The 17,915-nt window shown below is 27.5% G+C and overlaps 1 protein-coding gene and 2 long non-coding RNA genes across 19 annotated transcripts in view; 1 reads left to right on the forward strand and 2 right to left on the reverse strand.

Moving 5' to 3' along the window:
* The window catches only part of LOC107994675 (protein scalloped), a 176,814-nt gene that overhangs the window by 81,204 nt on the left and 77,695 nt on the right, over window positions 1–17,915 (reverse strand). For 5 of the 17 annotated variants that reach the window (XM_062078427.1, XM_062078380.1, XM_062078396.1 and 2 more), the window contains one exon: window positions 13,565–13,645. The exons of 10 other annotated variants lie outside the window; for them this stretch is intronic. In XM_062078427.1, coding sequence (XP_061934411.1) covers window positions 13,565–13,601 — 37 coding nt within the window. In that variant the 5' untranslated portion in view covers window positions 13,602–13,645. Of the gene's footprint in view, window positions 1–13,074; window positions 13,111–13,564; window positions 13,646–17,915 lie in introns of those variants that run through there. 2 more of the 17 variants (XM_062078474.1, XM_062078421.1) reach the window with 1 other exon arrangement.
* On the forward strand, window positions 1,524–5,942 carry LOC107994815 (uncharacterized). Its single transcript, XR_001765404.3, has 2 exons — window positions 1,524–2,114; window positions 3,799–5,942. It is a non-coding gene; the product is annotated as an uncharacterized LOC107994815 (long non-coding RNA).
* LOC133666593 (uncharacterized) lies at window positions 6,913–12,303 on the reverse strand. The gene is made up of 2 exons (XR_009830946.1): window positions 9,134–12,303; window positions 6,913–8,747 (listed from the first exon to the last, which is right to left on the reverse strand). It is a non-coding gene; the product is annotated as an uncharacterized LOC133666593 (long non-coding RNA).

A 17,915-nucleotide genomic window follows, 5' to 3' on the forward strand; every position in this document is an offset into this window, starting at 1 on the left:
AAAGAACGCAAACTACTTCATAATAGAGACGCGACGATACGTGACCTGTTGATTCACCGCAATAATGAGGAAGTGAACGCAAGGATCCTTGTCTAGAAGGATATCGTACCTATTACGAAACCACTAAACCGCAAATAGCTAATAGCACTTGTTCGGATGCGTAGAGCACGTAATTGTATGATTATTTTTTTCGAATCAATCGATAAAATGTTCTGTTCATATTAAATCAATGAATGGTTAATGGTAAAAGTACTTTATTATTTTATCACAATCGATCGTAATAGGGATAATATAATATTAATTAAAATCATTTCGTTTTTCAAATACTTAAATCGAAAAAAAATGAGAAAAATATTTAAAATTTGAAGTTCTTAGAATAAAATATAATTATATATTCAAAATCATATATAAAAAGTCTAAAAGTTACATTATTACGATTGAATTTAACCTCTTTTTTATATTTATAACGTCAAATAATTACATACCTGACATTGCACATTATTGTCTTTAAAAAAATGTATCTGTAGCTCCAGTAATAAAAAAATTATTTGATGATAACAATACATCATAAAAAAATCGAAAGAAACACTCAAAATACTTTGAATCACGAAAATATACAATTACGTATTTCATTATGTATCGCCGCCATCTTTGATACTGTCAAATAATCATGAAGTTAGGCACGATACTGGTATAAAATAAATTTTTTGCAAGGATACCTTATTGTTCAAATAATCAAATTCAATTTATAAATATTTTTCAATTAACTGAAATTTTTTAATAAATTTTTTAACAAATTATTCGAATCTAAGGAATAATTTCTATTAAATAATTTCTAGTTAAATAACTATTTAATCAAATTGTTAGAATAGAAAATTTTTCGAACACTTATTTAGAAATGATATTTGTTCTAGCTATATCAATGATCATTCCCATTCAAGAACGAAATATCAAACACGAACACGACTTATGTTTCAGCCCGAAATGGGTAAATGTTCGCCGCAGGTACTTTTAATTTGAATAAATTAAAATGCCAAACCGATTAAATATTCATATGATCGCACCTTAATGTCTACTAAATGTTCCGAATCGAATGACGACACGAGACAATTCCCCATACGAATAACCATTTCGTAAAACGTGATCAAGAAATCGAATCGTGATCAAAATACAAAGAAAGGAATTTCTTTAATCTTTCTGTAACTATTGTGACTGATTCAATAAGACTAAAAATATAAATATAAGCGATACATGTATACATTATTGTTATATTATATGAAATTTACAAGTATTTAATATAATAGTAATAGATTGTTTATATTATAATTTATATATAAATATAAAATTTTTTCATTATTTCTGATTTAAAAAATAACTGATTTAAAATATTTAAAAAATAATAATGAATAATATTATAGTTTAAATATATAGTCTAAATATATAGTAATATATATATAGTAATATATATAGTCTAAATATTTTTTCAAATAAAAAACAATTTATATAACATAATTATCTTTTAAACTGAAAAATTTATCATGAAAAATGATATAAATAATTCATAAATGTTTTGATTACTTTTTCTGCATGAAGATTATAGAAAAAATTTTTACATAATTTCTATTGGATAAAAATATATATCACTATAAGTAAATTTCTACTTTTTTAAATAGATGGCACTTATATCTACTCTTCTAGGTATTTTTTTTCTTTTGTTTTACGTAGTTGCTAGTTGTGAATATGAGTCATGTTGTATTAAACGATTATTATTTAGTTTTGTTATATGTATTCATATTTTATTCGTAATTATAAATTATATATTATACATTAATATCTAATATATTAAATTTTATTACTATTATAAATAATTAAATGACATCATTCTTAAAACTAAGAGTAGACTAACATAAGTTACTATAGAGTGTGCCATAAATCAGTCGATGATATCATTCGCAAAACTAAGCCACTAGTATGCAATGCAGAGCGAATTTGGCATCGAAGGAAGTGTCAACGTTCCTAAAAGGATAGAGCCAGATATAAAATTTGAATATATTAAATCGGTTTAAAGTAATCGAAGTTTATTCAACCTGTTTATGAGAAAAAACGTTTTTAATGTAAGTATATAATATTTATAATTGAAATTTCGTAAGTAAATTATTTTTAATTTTCGAAATTTTTCTTTTTTTTTTTTTTTGTTTGTTCGAATTTTTAATCGAGATCTGTATTCTACGTAAAAAAATTCTTTCGAGTCTGTATCATCAATTTTTTATCGAAATTGGCGTTTATCAAAATTCTGTTTATAGACATTTAATTGAAAACTGTATTTTACTCGTAAATCTGATATAAAATCTACAATTTATTTACGAACTTTTTGTCAAAATGTATTTTTCACAAAAACTGTGTTATTTTATTTCTGTTATTTTTAATCGAAATCTGCGTTTCGCAAGAAAAAAAAGAGGCACGATTGGTGGAACAATTCGATTGTATTTCTCTCGGTGGCGATTTGCGGAGATTTATTAACACAGCATGCATTATTCAAACGTAATTAATCTGCCCGTAAACCAGCTAATGTCGAATATGGAAAATCACTCGTCCTCGATTGTTTCGCGGAGAAACGATGCTTTTATTTAAAACACATCGATGCATCCATAAAAACTGAATAATTATGTTGGATATGCAAAAAGACAATCTCTGTGGAATGTATTAATTCAGAACGAAGGGAACGATAATTCATGATTAAACATCTCTTAATTATATTTCTCCAATTCTTTGTTTTATTTAAATGAAATGAATTTAATTTTTGTTAATTATCCTATTGATGCAATTATCTAAAATGTTTTTTATGTTATTATTAGAAATTAAAAATCAAATTTGTACTATTTCATCTCCATAATTATCATTGATTGTTATAATTATAAGATCATAGACAAAAAAATCATTCACACATCTTAGAATTTTATATATAAAACTTATTAAAACTCATTGAAATTTTATTAAAATTTTTCCAAAGAAAAATAACAGGAAAAAAGTATGTAAGAATTGTAACTGATATTAGTTTGAAGTACTTTAAACTGTTTTAAAAGTTCTACTTTCAAACTTGATATCAAATTGATATTGAGTTAATACTTCCAAAAGTATCGATGGAATTGGATCGTAGAAAGGTAAAATAATAGCAAAAAGAGTATAAGAATTACAACTCATTAATTTAAAGTTAAAGAATTTTAAAATACTATAAGTTTCTGTTAATAATAATGAGATAATAAATAAAATACAATAAGTTCCTTTTAAATTTGGTATCAAATTGATTTTATTAGAATATATAAATGTTTAAAAACTTATCGAAAGGATAATGAACGTTTTTATTGATTTTTTTACAATAAAATTTCCTTTTGCATGTGATTAAAAAAAAATATTTTAACGACCGACAATCACTTTATGAATAAATTCCATTTCGAATTAGAACGAAAAAGTTATTTCATTTTAATGAAATTATTTTCACTTGTAACAAATTCTTTTTCACCTTAAAAATAATTTCGATTACTTATAATCACTTTACGATTAAATTTCATTTCTCTAAAATTCAAAAAAAATTAAAGAAATTATTTTCACTACTAAAAATCATTATATTAATAAAATTTCACTACCTCGTAAAAAAAGAAATAAATATATTATCAGTTTATAATGAAATTCCTCTTCGTGCGAATAAAACACAGCAAAGACGAAACGCAAGGAAAAATTGTTTGTCCTCCACGACTCCAACTCCTATCCTTCGCTAATTTCATCGAGTATATTTCACAGTTGTATACCACCACGTTGGGGTTGCGGCCACATCGTGTCTCGCCTGGAAAGTTATGTCGCCCTGTTGGATGGGTGACGCTCGCACATGAACTCGCCAGCAACCCCTGCACGTCGTTTGCCGAACCGTTAGTACGCGTCAACGCGAGTTACGAGCGTGCACGCGTGTGCACCACGCGTGTAACGAACGTGTGTCCCTTCGCTAAGTCGGGGATTAACGCGTGTTGCTTCTTTTCGACGGAACAGTCGGTAGCTGAGAAGAGGGATGAGGAGGAAAACTGATGAGGAATTTCGAAGAACGGCGGCTGTTGTGGGAATACCGCCGAGGTTTGTGCACTGTGTACGTATATTTATATGCGAAATAAAATATGCGTTTTCATTTAGAACTTAAAGTGTATTTACATTTTTTTTTTAAATGTATCGTTAAATTTGCGGAGGGATTTTTATATCTAAGATATAATATTGATATATAGATATAGTTGAGATATTGTATTAATTGTAAGTAACAATTAGTAAATAATTATAATAAAAATGATAAGTGAACAAAATTGCAGAATAGATAGTAATGAATTATGAGAATTATAATGATGTAAATTAATCTTCTAATATTTTTATTCTATTATATTAATATATATTGTTTATTATAGAAAAATCAATATTTATTTCAAAATTATTATAACACGTATTAACAAGATCTCTATAAATTTATGAATAATAAGAGATTCAATAAATTAAAATTCTTAACATTTTCATTTACTAATTATTAAAATCATTATTTATATAAAAAATACTATAGAAAATATCACAATGGAAAAAGAGTATTTTTGAAAAATGTTGAGAAACAATACTGTTCTATACAATATAAACGCTCTATACAATAACAAGAAAAAGATACATTGATTCTTTCGTCAAAAGATAGCGATCCTTTCCAGCTTCCTCGTCGGCGCAGGACAAAGCGAGTCGCAATTCAAACGAACGAACGGTCCACGATTTCCTCGCGACGCAGACCGTTTCCGTTGAAGTATTCACGAGTAGTAAGTGACTGGGCAAACGTTAGCCGTTTCAAATGTTCGATGCGGCCACGAAAGTCTCCGAGCTATAGGATGGAAAAAGGGTCTTCGAGAAGGTGCAACGACTTGGAAGGAGCGGGGTGTGACAAGTGCGGCGAACGACGAAACACGTGAGAAAAGGGAGGGGATGAAAGTGATCGGTTTGCGCACGGTATGAAAATGCGTAGTGGGAGAAAGAAAGAAAGATGCTCACGGCGTTGAGAGGGGGAACGTGTGCGGACGCGCCAATTACCAACTCGGCCGAAGACGGCCATTAAGAGAGTCGGCAAACAAACGACTTTCCCTTTTTGTCGTTCTCGATCGGACTAACGATCATCGGTATACACCTTCGCGTGATTTCAGCCAACACGAGGGACGAAGATCGACTTCCATTCTATAGCCATCGTTCGTTCTTTCGAACGATTGCTTTCTTTGCCGCTGTTCGCCTGTCTTTGATCTCGACAGAGGAGGAATCATGCGCCGACACGCAGCACACGTCCCTTCTTTGCCTTCGGCCGGTTCGACCGGATTTTCCAGGGAGCCGTCTCTGGTGTGCCGAGAATCAGCCGACGTCGGCCATCCTCCAACCTCTTGTTTCGAGCCTTAAACAGCCGTACACCAGGTTGTTTGATTACAAAATTATACCATCGGCCGATACTTCGCGACATATAGCGATTCCTTCCTCTTTCTTATTTGTACACCGCTCCGTGCTTTTTATCGATTCACACCATCCGGTGATGGGTATGGAGGAACAAGTGACGAATGGCTGTGATCGAGGTGCTTGATATTAGCGATTTGCGGGATGACATAGGAAGATGGAGAGGTTAGGTGAGAAATTGGATAGTTGAAATTAGGTTAGAAAATTTGTGTTGAAATAATATTTCTATTAACAATATCTTGATAAATTTCGATATTGATAATTTAAAAAATTTTAATAAGAGATCTTGGATGTAATTTTTTTTTACAAAATTTCCACTTAGCTTCTGTTAAATTTGTGTCCATTACGATAATCTCATTATATAGATATGTATCGAGGAATATACTAATTTTTTTTAAGAACTATATTTTATTATTTATGATTATTAAAGATATTTCTAGAACGATTATGTTATTCAATTTAAATTCTTCCAATCAAGGGATGTATCGATTCAGTTAAAAAAAATTATATTTTTCCAACAATATTTTTAGAAACTACGATTTATATTTCGCTTTTCTTCCCATAAATTGCTCAAAATTTCAAAGATTATTATAATCCAATAAATTACACGTTGCATAATTTCTTCCTTTTTTACTTTTTTCTTAAACAATTTCCTTTTTCACTTCGAAAACTGTATTTTTCTTCAACGCAAATTCAATGACTCGTAATACATCCTGGCGATAACACACAAGCTTATAGAGGACGTTCAAACAGCGATAAGCATAAATATCCATCAGTGGAACGTGCCCAATTATAATTATCCATAATGAATATAATATTTCAAAGTGATTACGCCGGACGTTATCTGAAAATTGTTTCGTGCATCGCGAAATCAATCACGGTTATGAATGCGCTTTCTTTCTGTTTCCGCATGCAAAATTGATTTCCATGGCATGCGCCGCGCCGCCATTAAATCGGTCCGATTCGACACGATTGTTATAATATACCGTATTAAGTCTATTCGCGATTCTAGCTCCGATATTCCCGACTATAATTCCGATCCGCCGCAGGTGGTAGTTGTGGATCGTTAATTGTTAATTTATCGACAGAATGATCCATGTCTGACCATTTTGGTTTCGATAATTTTGAGTCAAAATGATTATAACCAATTAAATATGTCAGAAAACCAACGAATTTATTTTGAATATCGATAAATATATATAATATTACTCGAAATAATTTTTTTCATTATTTGTGCTATTTAGAAATTAAATTAATGTTAAGAAATTATCGAAAATTCATAAAAGATATCAAAAATAAGCCATTTACAATTGTTGTATATATTTAAAAATATAGGATATATAAAAAGATTAAATATTTGTTATTATTAAAGTGAAAAAGAAAAGGAATTAAAAAAAAACATTATTATTCTTAAATTATATTCTTTTATTGTAACACATAATGTCTAAAATTTTTTAAGGAGAATCTTCATTTAAATCGTATATTATTTTATTATATTTATATTATATCCAATTTTTTCATTACATATTTCGATAATGTATCATAATCTAGGATTTTTTACGATCACCCAATTTTCCCCTTAACACAGATATCAAATAGATAATTCAACTTCTGGTACGCAGCAGGTCTATAAAATATCTTTCAGCGTGTCGTTCGTTGCGCACACGCTGTGAGAAAGTACGATTGAACCGCAGCAGGGAAACTGGAATACCGGTATACTACAATTGCCACGCTTGTTTTTCGTACTCTGCGCTCGCGCCTTTTAATAACGCGAACGATAGGCGTATGCGATAAGAAGACATTATGGGGCACTACCGTTGCATGCACCGCAAGAAAAACGTGGGACAATGCCACTGTTACCAATTGTACATGTACTCGAGCCGATTTTCCGCGGAAAACGGAGAACAAAGAGAATAAACTTTAACTATTGCATATTGTTGAGACATTACACGTAAATACTATGAATATATGAATTATTTATTATATTGTATACATTGTATAATGTAATTTATTTTTTTATTAAACTTGAATTTCTTCTCGTGAATTAGATATTTCAATCAACTATAAATTTAGTTTTAGTTTTTTTTTTGAAAAATTTGAAAATTTTTTTTTGTGATATCTATTTTTAAAAAAAAATTTTTTATTTTAAAAACTTTACGTAACGTAAAAACGTTCTCCGATAATCTATTTGAAATTTTTTCTTTCATTGGTATATTTTAAATTTTACATTATTTAAATTTGATTCTGCGAAATTATTACAGATAATTAAATTATTACAGATTAAATACATTAATATCAATGTATATTAATTAAATTTTCAATAAAATCATTTATTTTAAGTATATTCACTTTATCCTAGTAAGATATTTATAAGATATTTATAATTAATAAAGAATAGCGTTATAGTTAATTAACAGAACAATTTAAAGCAATTGATTTAAATCTGAGATATTCATAATAAAATTCACTTGTTTGATTATGTACAGAATTCAAAACAGTGCTTGTATTATATTATTATTGATTAATTATAATAGTGTAATATGGAGCAGATTCATATCATATAAAGACATCAATAAGCGTAATTATATCTCTTTAAACTAATTTAATAATTTTCACATAATAATAAGAAGTATTAAGCTTTTAATTATGATATAATTTATTATTTCTAAATATAATGTTAAAATTTTGCATATGCATAAATTATTGTTTATGTTCTTTAATCTTTCATTTTTTATCAAATGACTTAATTGATTTAATAACCTTTAAATCATAAAATAAAATATAAGGTTTTCAATTCTATTCACGCATACGATAACTTTAATATAATCTCATAAATAATTGAAATAAATTCAATTCATATTCGAAATTAATTTATTTTCTAACCTATTTTTTAACCTGTTAATATCGTTTATTCCGTATCTCGTATATCGCTGCATTATTATTTATGAATAAATTTATAATTTCATTATAAAAAAATTAGTCATATTTAGAATTGAACAGGATTTCTAAGAATTCAATTTCTTTGATGACATATTTCGGATAAAAAACTGATCTTCTTTATGGATATGATATTCACTATTTCAGATTTAGATCGAAGCAAAAATTTTTCGATAACCTGTGATACTCGGATGATTTCGGGTCTTCGAGTCTTCAGATCGGTTTGAGTCGGATTAAATCGGATCAGCTCGGCTTAGTTCGGGTTGAATCGGGTCTGGTCAGATCAGATACAGTCGACAATATATAATCTAGTCAGAATCCCAAAAGGTAACGAATTATGAAAATATTTTTATATTTTTTAACTCAACTTTTTAATTTTCAAAATATATTTTTTTTCATATTTTTGTTGTTACATTTTGAATTTATTAATTTTTAAATAGCATAAAAATTATAAAATCAACAAAAATAACCTTAAAACTTTATTGAATTCTTAGCCTTCAATTGTAATTCTTAATTGTCAATTGATTTAAATTTTTATTCACTGTACAATTTCTATTCCAAATTACAGAATACTACCAGCGTACAATATGTTCTAAAAACGTAGCACAAACAGGCTCGATTCTATCACCGAAAGCTCAAAAAAAAGAAACGACACTGGCAAGAATCTAATTACGCGCGTATTACACAAACTTACCAGTCGGAAAAATAATCGCTCGTATACATTGAAACCGGACGTAGTACTTCTATCGAAAATACGTATATTAACCAGTGTAGTACCTAGCGGAGAGGCAAGCCGAGGTGTATCGAGGTCGACCGGTTCTCCAACAGCCGTCAGCCGTTAAGGGACATTGCGACACACGCGCGAGCCACGGTTTTCTGTCGTTATCCTTCTTTCTCTTACTCTTTTCCACTTTTCTTCTCTCTCCGCTGTCGTCTTTTGCGCCGCTCGAGCTGGGGAACTCCGGGAATTGCAAATAAATTGTTATTAGCTCGACGCTGCCGCTTGCTTGCCCTTTTGCCTCTTCCACGAGTTCGACGAGCATTCAACTTTTTAGATATATATAGATGTTTTTTTCAGATTTGTGCATAATAATTATGTAAAACCTGGATACTATTAGAAAACTTTCGTGAATATATGTTTTATAGCTGAGTACTATAAGATTTGTTCGATTTTTTAAATTTTAGTCTTAATATTTAATATCTTTTATGATCATCATTACTTTTTTCTCTAATTAACATCTTACTTAATTATAATAAATCATGCTCAAGATATTGGTATATAATTGATATTAAAAAATTAACATATCAATACATAAATATTCTAAATAGCTATCATTAAATAATCATCGATACATATCATTGAATAAATAAAAATTTGAAATTAAAATATATTAAAATCGTTTTCTTTAATTAATATTTTATAGAAAAAATCATCCAATTGAAAAAATTCTGTCATTTAAAATCTTATTATCATATAAATATCATGAAATTAACGTGCAAATGTATAAATATCTTAATTAAAATTTTTCGTTAAACCTCTACACAATATCTGAATAGAGATATTATCCAATATGAAATATTAGATATGACAATATAGCTATTATGATAGATTAAATATGATCTACTATGAAACACGACATATTATCGAATATATGTATCTCGATACATAAATAGCCCAACAATCAACATTATTAAAAAATTCTGAACAACATTTTAAAACACCAAACTATTCTATCTTTCAGCGATTTCCCCTTCGACTATTTTAACGCTTGGCATCGGACTACGTAAGAAACTTAGCCACCGCTAGTCGAGAATATATTGTCGATTTTTCACAAACTAACCGCTATGTTTAGCCGTCGAGACTGGTCATTTTTACTTTCAATTTCTTTCCACCTCTTTTTTCTCTTCTATCTCCTCTTCCATCTTTCTCGCTCTTTCTTGATTTACTTTTTCTAGAGGTATGTCACGGAGAAATAGGCGAACGATACATATCGGTAACACGTTCGAAGAATCGTAATTGGGCATGATCCTGTTCGATGAAGTTATCGTAAGAAATAGTCAGGGGAATTAGCCTGTTCAATAATTACTGATACTTGCCCTGGTCATTGAAAAACAACAAACACAAAGGAAACAGAAAATTATCAAACTGATGTACATGTATATGCATATTTTAATTTATCTAGATACGTGTTTATTTTTTGAATAGATTATATTTTAATTTAGAAATTAAAATCTGCAATCAATTTATTCCAATAAATATATGATACATCATCATAAAATTTATTTAGAAAATATAACAATGAAGAAAATTCTTTAACTTTTTTCCAGAAACTGTATTTCTCCACATTATTCAATTTATTCATTTATTATAATATCATTATTATATATAAACTATCTACTAATAAATTTAAGGGATATTTTTATTTCATAAAATTGATTTTCAACGATTTTAATATTTCGTAAACTAAAAAAACTTCAAGTTTTTAAAATTTTTAAAAATTCAGAAGGAAAGACTTTCGAAGTTTTGAAATTAGAATTTACACTAACTAAATATTTATATTTCTAAGTCTAATTTTTCATATCATATATAAATTTATTCTTTACATCGGATTCATCAATTTAATTCAATTTTATTTTCAATCCAATTTTATGATTCTTGAACATACACATTCAAAATTTCTAAAAAAAATCTAAATACCTTTAATTCGATTCCACTTCTATCCACAACTTTACAACAATAAAATTTGCACATAAAAGATTTTCAAAAGATTTCTGAATATTATCTTCATTTTATCATAATTTAATTTCAGTGTCTATAACTCTGGTATATCCTGTACACGTGCACAAAGAATGAAAACCGCAATCGGCGTGGCAATGGTGCCAATGATAAAATCCCTCTCTGACGCAAACTGCATCGCACCGCAGTTGTTCGGGTGCATTGGCTAGGCTAAACACCGACGGTATCTCCGTTCGTGAAAGTAACAGGGTCCCCTCTCGATTCGTTTATATTTTTCAATATAACCCGTGCGCGCTTTCCCGTGCACAACTCGGGTTTATGATTTTGCTTAATTAATGGTCGGCCTCCCCCGTGGCCACCGTCGTGGTCCATCCCTTCGAACCATCATCCCCACTTCTCCCACGCGTTCTCCCTCTCCGCCTCTCTACACAACTCGCACGTATCCCCACCCATGTGTCCGACCAGCAACGGCCCGGTGGCCATTAGCCTGCACGGATTGCGCAATTTCGGGAAATTGCGAAGTAATTCGCGGTTGCGGCCACTCTCGCGCCAGGAGGAACGGAGAACGAAGTATGGATAGGTTGGAACAGGGAGAGAGTTGGCGGGAAGGGGGATTCTAGGAAAGGACAGGAGAGGTATATACGAGGTTTTACGAAGCAGGCACGATTCGACCTCATGCAGTGTGTTTTCGCGCCAATCGATTACGATGAAGAATCGGAAGAAGATAATTGACGCGCGCGTTGAGAGGTTAGGTTCGTTTATTTTAGAATCGAGTTTTTTTTGGAATAAAAAGAAGATTCTTTTTTATTATCAGTTAAATATTATCAGTTCATAAATGTATATGTATATATGTTCTTTTTCTTCTCTTTCGTAAAGATATACATCTAAATTTTAGAGAACAGAACAGGTTTATTTTAGAAAACAGAAATATACAATCTCAAAAAAATTCGATTATTGGATATTGGATATATATATGTGATGATAAAATTAATTAAAACAGAATAAAATATTTTACATTAATGTCATTGAAATGAAAAATAGATTTACATAAATATTAAATTTTTATTTCGATTTGATATATAAAATTGTTGTAATAAATAATATAGTAATAGCAGACTCAATAAAAGTGGATAGATATTTAGTTATATAGTAGAAATTATATAGTAGAATAATTAAAATAAATAAGATTTTTTAAAATAGAAAATTACTTTTTAAAGTATATATAATGAAAATTTAATCAGCGATTAATTAACAAATCAAATGAAGACTTTTGATATGAAACTAAGAATAATAAAAGTTAAATAATTTTAATTAGCAATTTTTATTCTTGTAAATATATTACTATATTTGCAAGATATAATGTGAATATAACGTATACATAATGGCACGAAAATTAAAACATTTCTGGATAATTATCTTATCGAATGACTTACTGAAAAAAAATTAACTTATCTTCTTTCATTAATAAAATTAATATAATCATTACATCTAATATTCATTTAAATGATAATTAATTTAATAGTTGTTAAAAAAAATTATAAAGGATTAATTGCAGCAACTTTTATATTTAATTCTTTCAAAATTGCCTTTTTGAGATATTGTAGAAAAAATTTGTTTTTATCAATAATTATTAATAATAAAAAAATATTTATTACAACAGAAATTGCAATACTTAAAATTTGTTTAAATTTACATTTAATTTTCAATTTTATATAATTATAATTATTTACTAAGCGTATTTTACTTATTTTTCTGAATTTGTTAAACAAATTTAATCTACAATACTTGGAAATTTACTTTTGTATTCTATAACATAACTTGCTTAGATATTAATTTGCAAAAAATTAAAAAATTTCTATGCTTTCAAGAAACAACCAGAGATGAATTTGATGACCTACCTCGTGCGAATTGCATTTAGAAAATCATCCAGCCTCCTAGAAGAAATTCACCGTCCGCCAAGGGTATCATGAAAACGCGTTACGATATTTCTTTGAAGAACGATTTACGTTTTGAATACAATGAAATTTCGAAAGTGACAAAGCATAATAGTACTCCTTAAAAGTAACCGAAAAAAAAAAAAATTAAAAAAAAAGAAAATAAAAAAATAATTAAAAAAATTTGTGAGATATCAAATTAAATGAACGAAAAATTTAAATTAAATTGATTTCTTTCGTTAACAAATTATTAAACGTAAAACTTCAATTTGGTTATTTAGTTAAAAAAACAAAAATTTGAAAAAAATATAGATAGAAAAAATAAATTGGAAAAAGAAAAAAAGAAAAAATAGGTAAAATAAAAAGAACAGATTGTAACTTAATAGCCTCAATGGCAGGCTATTTAAAAAGAAATGGAGAGGGGGGGAAATAAAAAAAGAAATGGCTACAATACCGATGCTATTCTGAGTACTGAGTTCCCAGTCTTTCATGAGGATTTCTCGGGCAGGTCAGGATGACGGCGACGTGGGTGCACCTATAATGCAGACAGTGAGATCGTACATGTAGAATTGCTGTTGTACAAATCGGGGAAATCATGCGATCGTTGAATATTCGCAAACTGTATTGCGCCGTCGTCAAATTTTTGTCAAATTTTTCATTTTGATTATTCCAATATAATAATTTGTGATATTTATTTTGTTAGAAAATACATAGTACAGGATAATGAAAAAAGCTGGGATTTATTAAAATGTAATTAGTACTCTCTTATTTATATTTGCATTTATAAATTTTATGTTGTGAATGTTTTATAATATTGTATTGATTATTTATTCTAATTTATTATTAGAATATTTTTATACGTTAATCATAATACGATAATCATAATTACTAATCAATGGAAAAATATTATTTCCAAAATTATTTTATTTCTTAAATTTTATTTCTTGTTTTTTTCATAATCCTGTAAAAATTGTCAAAACGTGATTAGATTAGAATATATTTAATTTTAATCCTTTTATAGTGTATAGTATAGTAAAATCCAAATTTATGATATGATAATCATTTTCAAAAAAAATTATAATTTTTATATAGTTATAAAATTTTTTGTGAACACAATAAAAAGATTAATCATTTATAATTATTTTTAATTATTAAAAATTCAATTTATTAAAAATTTAAATGAATTATTATTTAATAATTATTTAATTATTATTTAATAATTTTTAATAAATTCTTAATAAATTCTTTTGCAAAAGATTTTAATTTATAAATTTTTACTTATTGATGAGACATTATAAAATTGATGTGAAATTATATATTCTTATAAATAAGATAAATAATTAATCAAAAATATATTTTATTTATCTATTGAATATGTTTTAAAATCCATAAAATGATAAAATGATTATAATTGATATAGTAAGTGATATAGAAGTTCATATATCTTACACTAAATTTTATATAAATATAGTTATATTAATATTTGTTTTACTAAATTCACAATTATTTTGTTTTAGATAAATTGTTTTAAAAAAAACTAAATGTTCCTATTATTTATATAACTTAATAATGTTTGTATAAGAATACATGTGTATATATCGAATAAACTTTTTCATATATTCTTTCAAATACATCATAAATACATAACATCATAAATAATCGTTTCTAGTAACAAAATAATTCTTCAAATATCATTACGTACCACAAATGCAACGTTCATGACATCGAAGAATACCATAAATGCAATGAATTATTACACGTACTCGGCTTAACATGGCGTAATGCAATTATAATAACAATAATAACAGATGGCGCACGCAAAGCATGTTTTTCTTTGCGTTCGCTACGAAGGACCGGATGTCCTGACTTTCACGTGGTACTATAGTGAAATCGACTTGTTACAATCCGCTCGCTTACGAACGGACAACTCGTGGTTACGCTCGCGAGCATCTTCGGAAAGCGTGAGACGAGAACAAGCAAACGAGTGAATATAAACGTGCACGTTTTTCCATTAAGCGAGGTTATGTAACGCGATTACATCGAACCGCATCGTTAACCCCTTAATTTATTATTTTTTAGAAGGTAAGTTAATGTTAGATATCTACTCGTGAAGTTAGAATTTTTTTACGAACATGAATACATATAGTAGTTTCCACTTTCCCGTTATGTTTATTCATCAATAAACAATTGAATTTCGAGTGAAACCTTGGATAAAATCTACTTTACATCATTCCCTCTCACAATATTTTCATTTAACCTATATCTATTTTGATAAATTCTTCAATCTTTAATGTAATTAAAGAAACAACTATGTACAATTTATGATTAATTAAAAATAATGAATTAAAATTAATAAAATAAAAATGTCAACTGAATTTATAGTGATATTAAAAAAATTTTTTTTCAGAGTATTGAATTGAGAAAAATTTTAATGTATGTATACTGTGAACGTGGATTTTTGTTCATTTTCAATTAGATCAAATTAAATTGGATTGATTTCGAAAGCTCATAATTAAAAAGATTTTATTTTTTCTTTTTTTTTTCAATTTATAAATATAGATTTATTTTATTTGAACTAAATTTGAATTAAATTATATTGTTTACTTTGGATTACATTGGATCAAATATAGAGCTAAAATAATTTGTTTTTGGTTCCTGGATTTTTTGGCCGAATATATTTACTTATCTTCGGTATCATTTTAATGCGATTTTTACAAAATTATTTTTTTATCAAGAAATATTTCTTAAATCTTAAATTATATTAACAAATAATAAATTCCAAAATATAATTGTTATTAGTAACTGAAATATTATAACGTTGCTATAATATAATAATATAAATACAGAATACATTTTTCATTCTATTAAATCATTTCTTCCTTCATGTGATATTTATAAAACATCATATGTATTTTTCTTAAAGTCACGTACCAAAATTGCCAAACAAATAATTAAATTCTAACTCTAAATGTAACAATTCGATCCATTATTAGCGTCTTCAGGACTAATCCCGATTACGTAAATCGAGAATTTGATTCGTCACGATTTTTAAAATCGATTCGTTTCCTCGAATCCGAAAAATATTAAGTTGTCTTTGAAAATCAAAGCGATTTTCAAGCTCGTAAATCGAATGACAAGAGGAAGGCCGGTGCGTATTTCAAAATTTAAAAATAGACTAACGTACACATTTCGTATTTTCAAAAATTCGTCTCGGCCTCTAAAAGCTATCGTGTATTTGAATATTTAGAAATTTTAATAACAGAGATTTCAATGAAGTTGTAAATGAATTATACAGATAAATAAAAAAAATATATTTTAAAAAAATTTTTGAAAATGAAATATATTTTTGTAAATTTTTTTTTTATTGGAATTTTATTATTTAGAAATTCCTTAAAAATATTTGATAAAAAATTTTGTTATAAATTTAAAATAATTTTTATATAAATATACCTTTTACACTTTTTTACTCGATTTTAATCATTTAATTTCCTAAATATTCAATTAAAAATTTTCTCGAAAAATTTTACAAAAAAATTTGTAATCAATTATTGAACAAAAACAAAGAATATAATTTCCTAATAAAGTATAATTTTCTAAATTTTTTTTATTCAATTGAAAACATTTAAGTAATTCTTTAAATATTCAATTAAAAATATTTTTCGAAATGAACGATCTGATATCTATCGCAATAGTGAACTAAATTGAACTTTCAAATAAAATAACTCACTCTAAAAAAAAAAAAATAAATAAAATAAATAAATAAATAACTGCTAAATTTTGTACGATGGTGCGTAAATAAAAAGCAAAACGGTCGTTTTAATAGATCGTAAACGAAGTGTTAATTGAATCTGTAATTCAAGCGCGTTTTACGAAACGCTTTCACGAAAAAATCATTCGACCAACATCATATTTTGAATATTTTTTATGTTTTTCATTTTTTTTTCTTTTTTTTTTTTTTCCCCTTCCATCGATACGATATCTTGATGTTGAAAATATGTTTTCACCGGAACCCTGGAAATTTTATGAAAAACATTCCAGGCGTGGCTTATACGATTCACATAGAAAAAAATATTTTTATTATTCGTTCGAGGGCTCGCGTCTCATTGATATTCTTTTACGATTGTGAAATCTGTTACGGGTCATTAAAATTGGCTAAAAATATACCGCATCCTTTCCAGACTGTCATTATTGTTTTCGTGCATATAAAGTGGTCGTCTTTTGTGGCTTTTGGAGAATGGAAATCTCGGTTTGTTGAATTATAAAGAGAGAGGTTGTAAACGTGGCTAACGATTAAATAAACTGACTACGTGAAAAGATAATAATTATTTATTTTTACCTAACTATGTATTGTTGTTTTTTTTCTTTAAATCATATTCAAATTTATCCTTTTTTTTCGTTTATATTAATGTTTCGATTTATATAATTTATAGGGCAACAGTTTCAGTTTAGATTTAAATTAAGTTCAAAGTAAATTTCTTTTTAAATTTATGCTAAAACTAAATATAACCTATATTTACAATTCAAGCTAACGATGAAATATCGATTCAATATAATATTTATTCAAAAAAAAAATATCTTGATAAAATGAATATCCGATAAAAAAATCATAAACTAAAAATCCAAAATTGCAACAAATAAAACGATATATCATCTATCAAATATCAGTGATTAGAAATTGATCCAACATTATAGCTTTTTGATAAACGTTTATTTCTTCATATATTTCCCAAGGCACGGTAACAAAATCGTATGCCCAACGCTTTCTTTTGTTCCGTCAGCACGTCCTTTCTTACTCAACGAAAAAA

This window comes from Apis cerana, linkage group LG1 (assembly GCF_029169275.1).
Source record: "Apis cerana isolate GH-2021 linkage group LG1, AcerK_1.0, whole genome shotgun sequence".
Classification (NCBI taxonomy): domain Eukaryota; kingdom Metazoa; phylum Arthropoda; class Insecta; order Hymenoptera; family Apidae; genus Apis; species Apis cerana.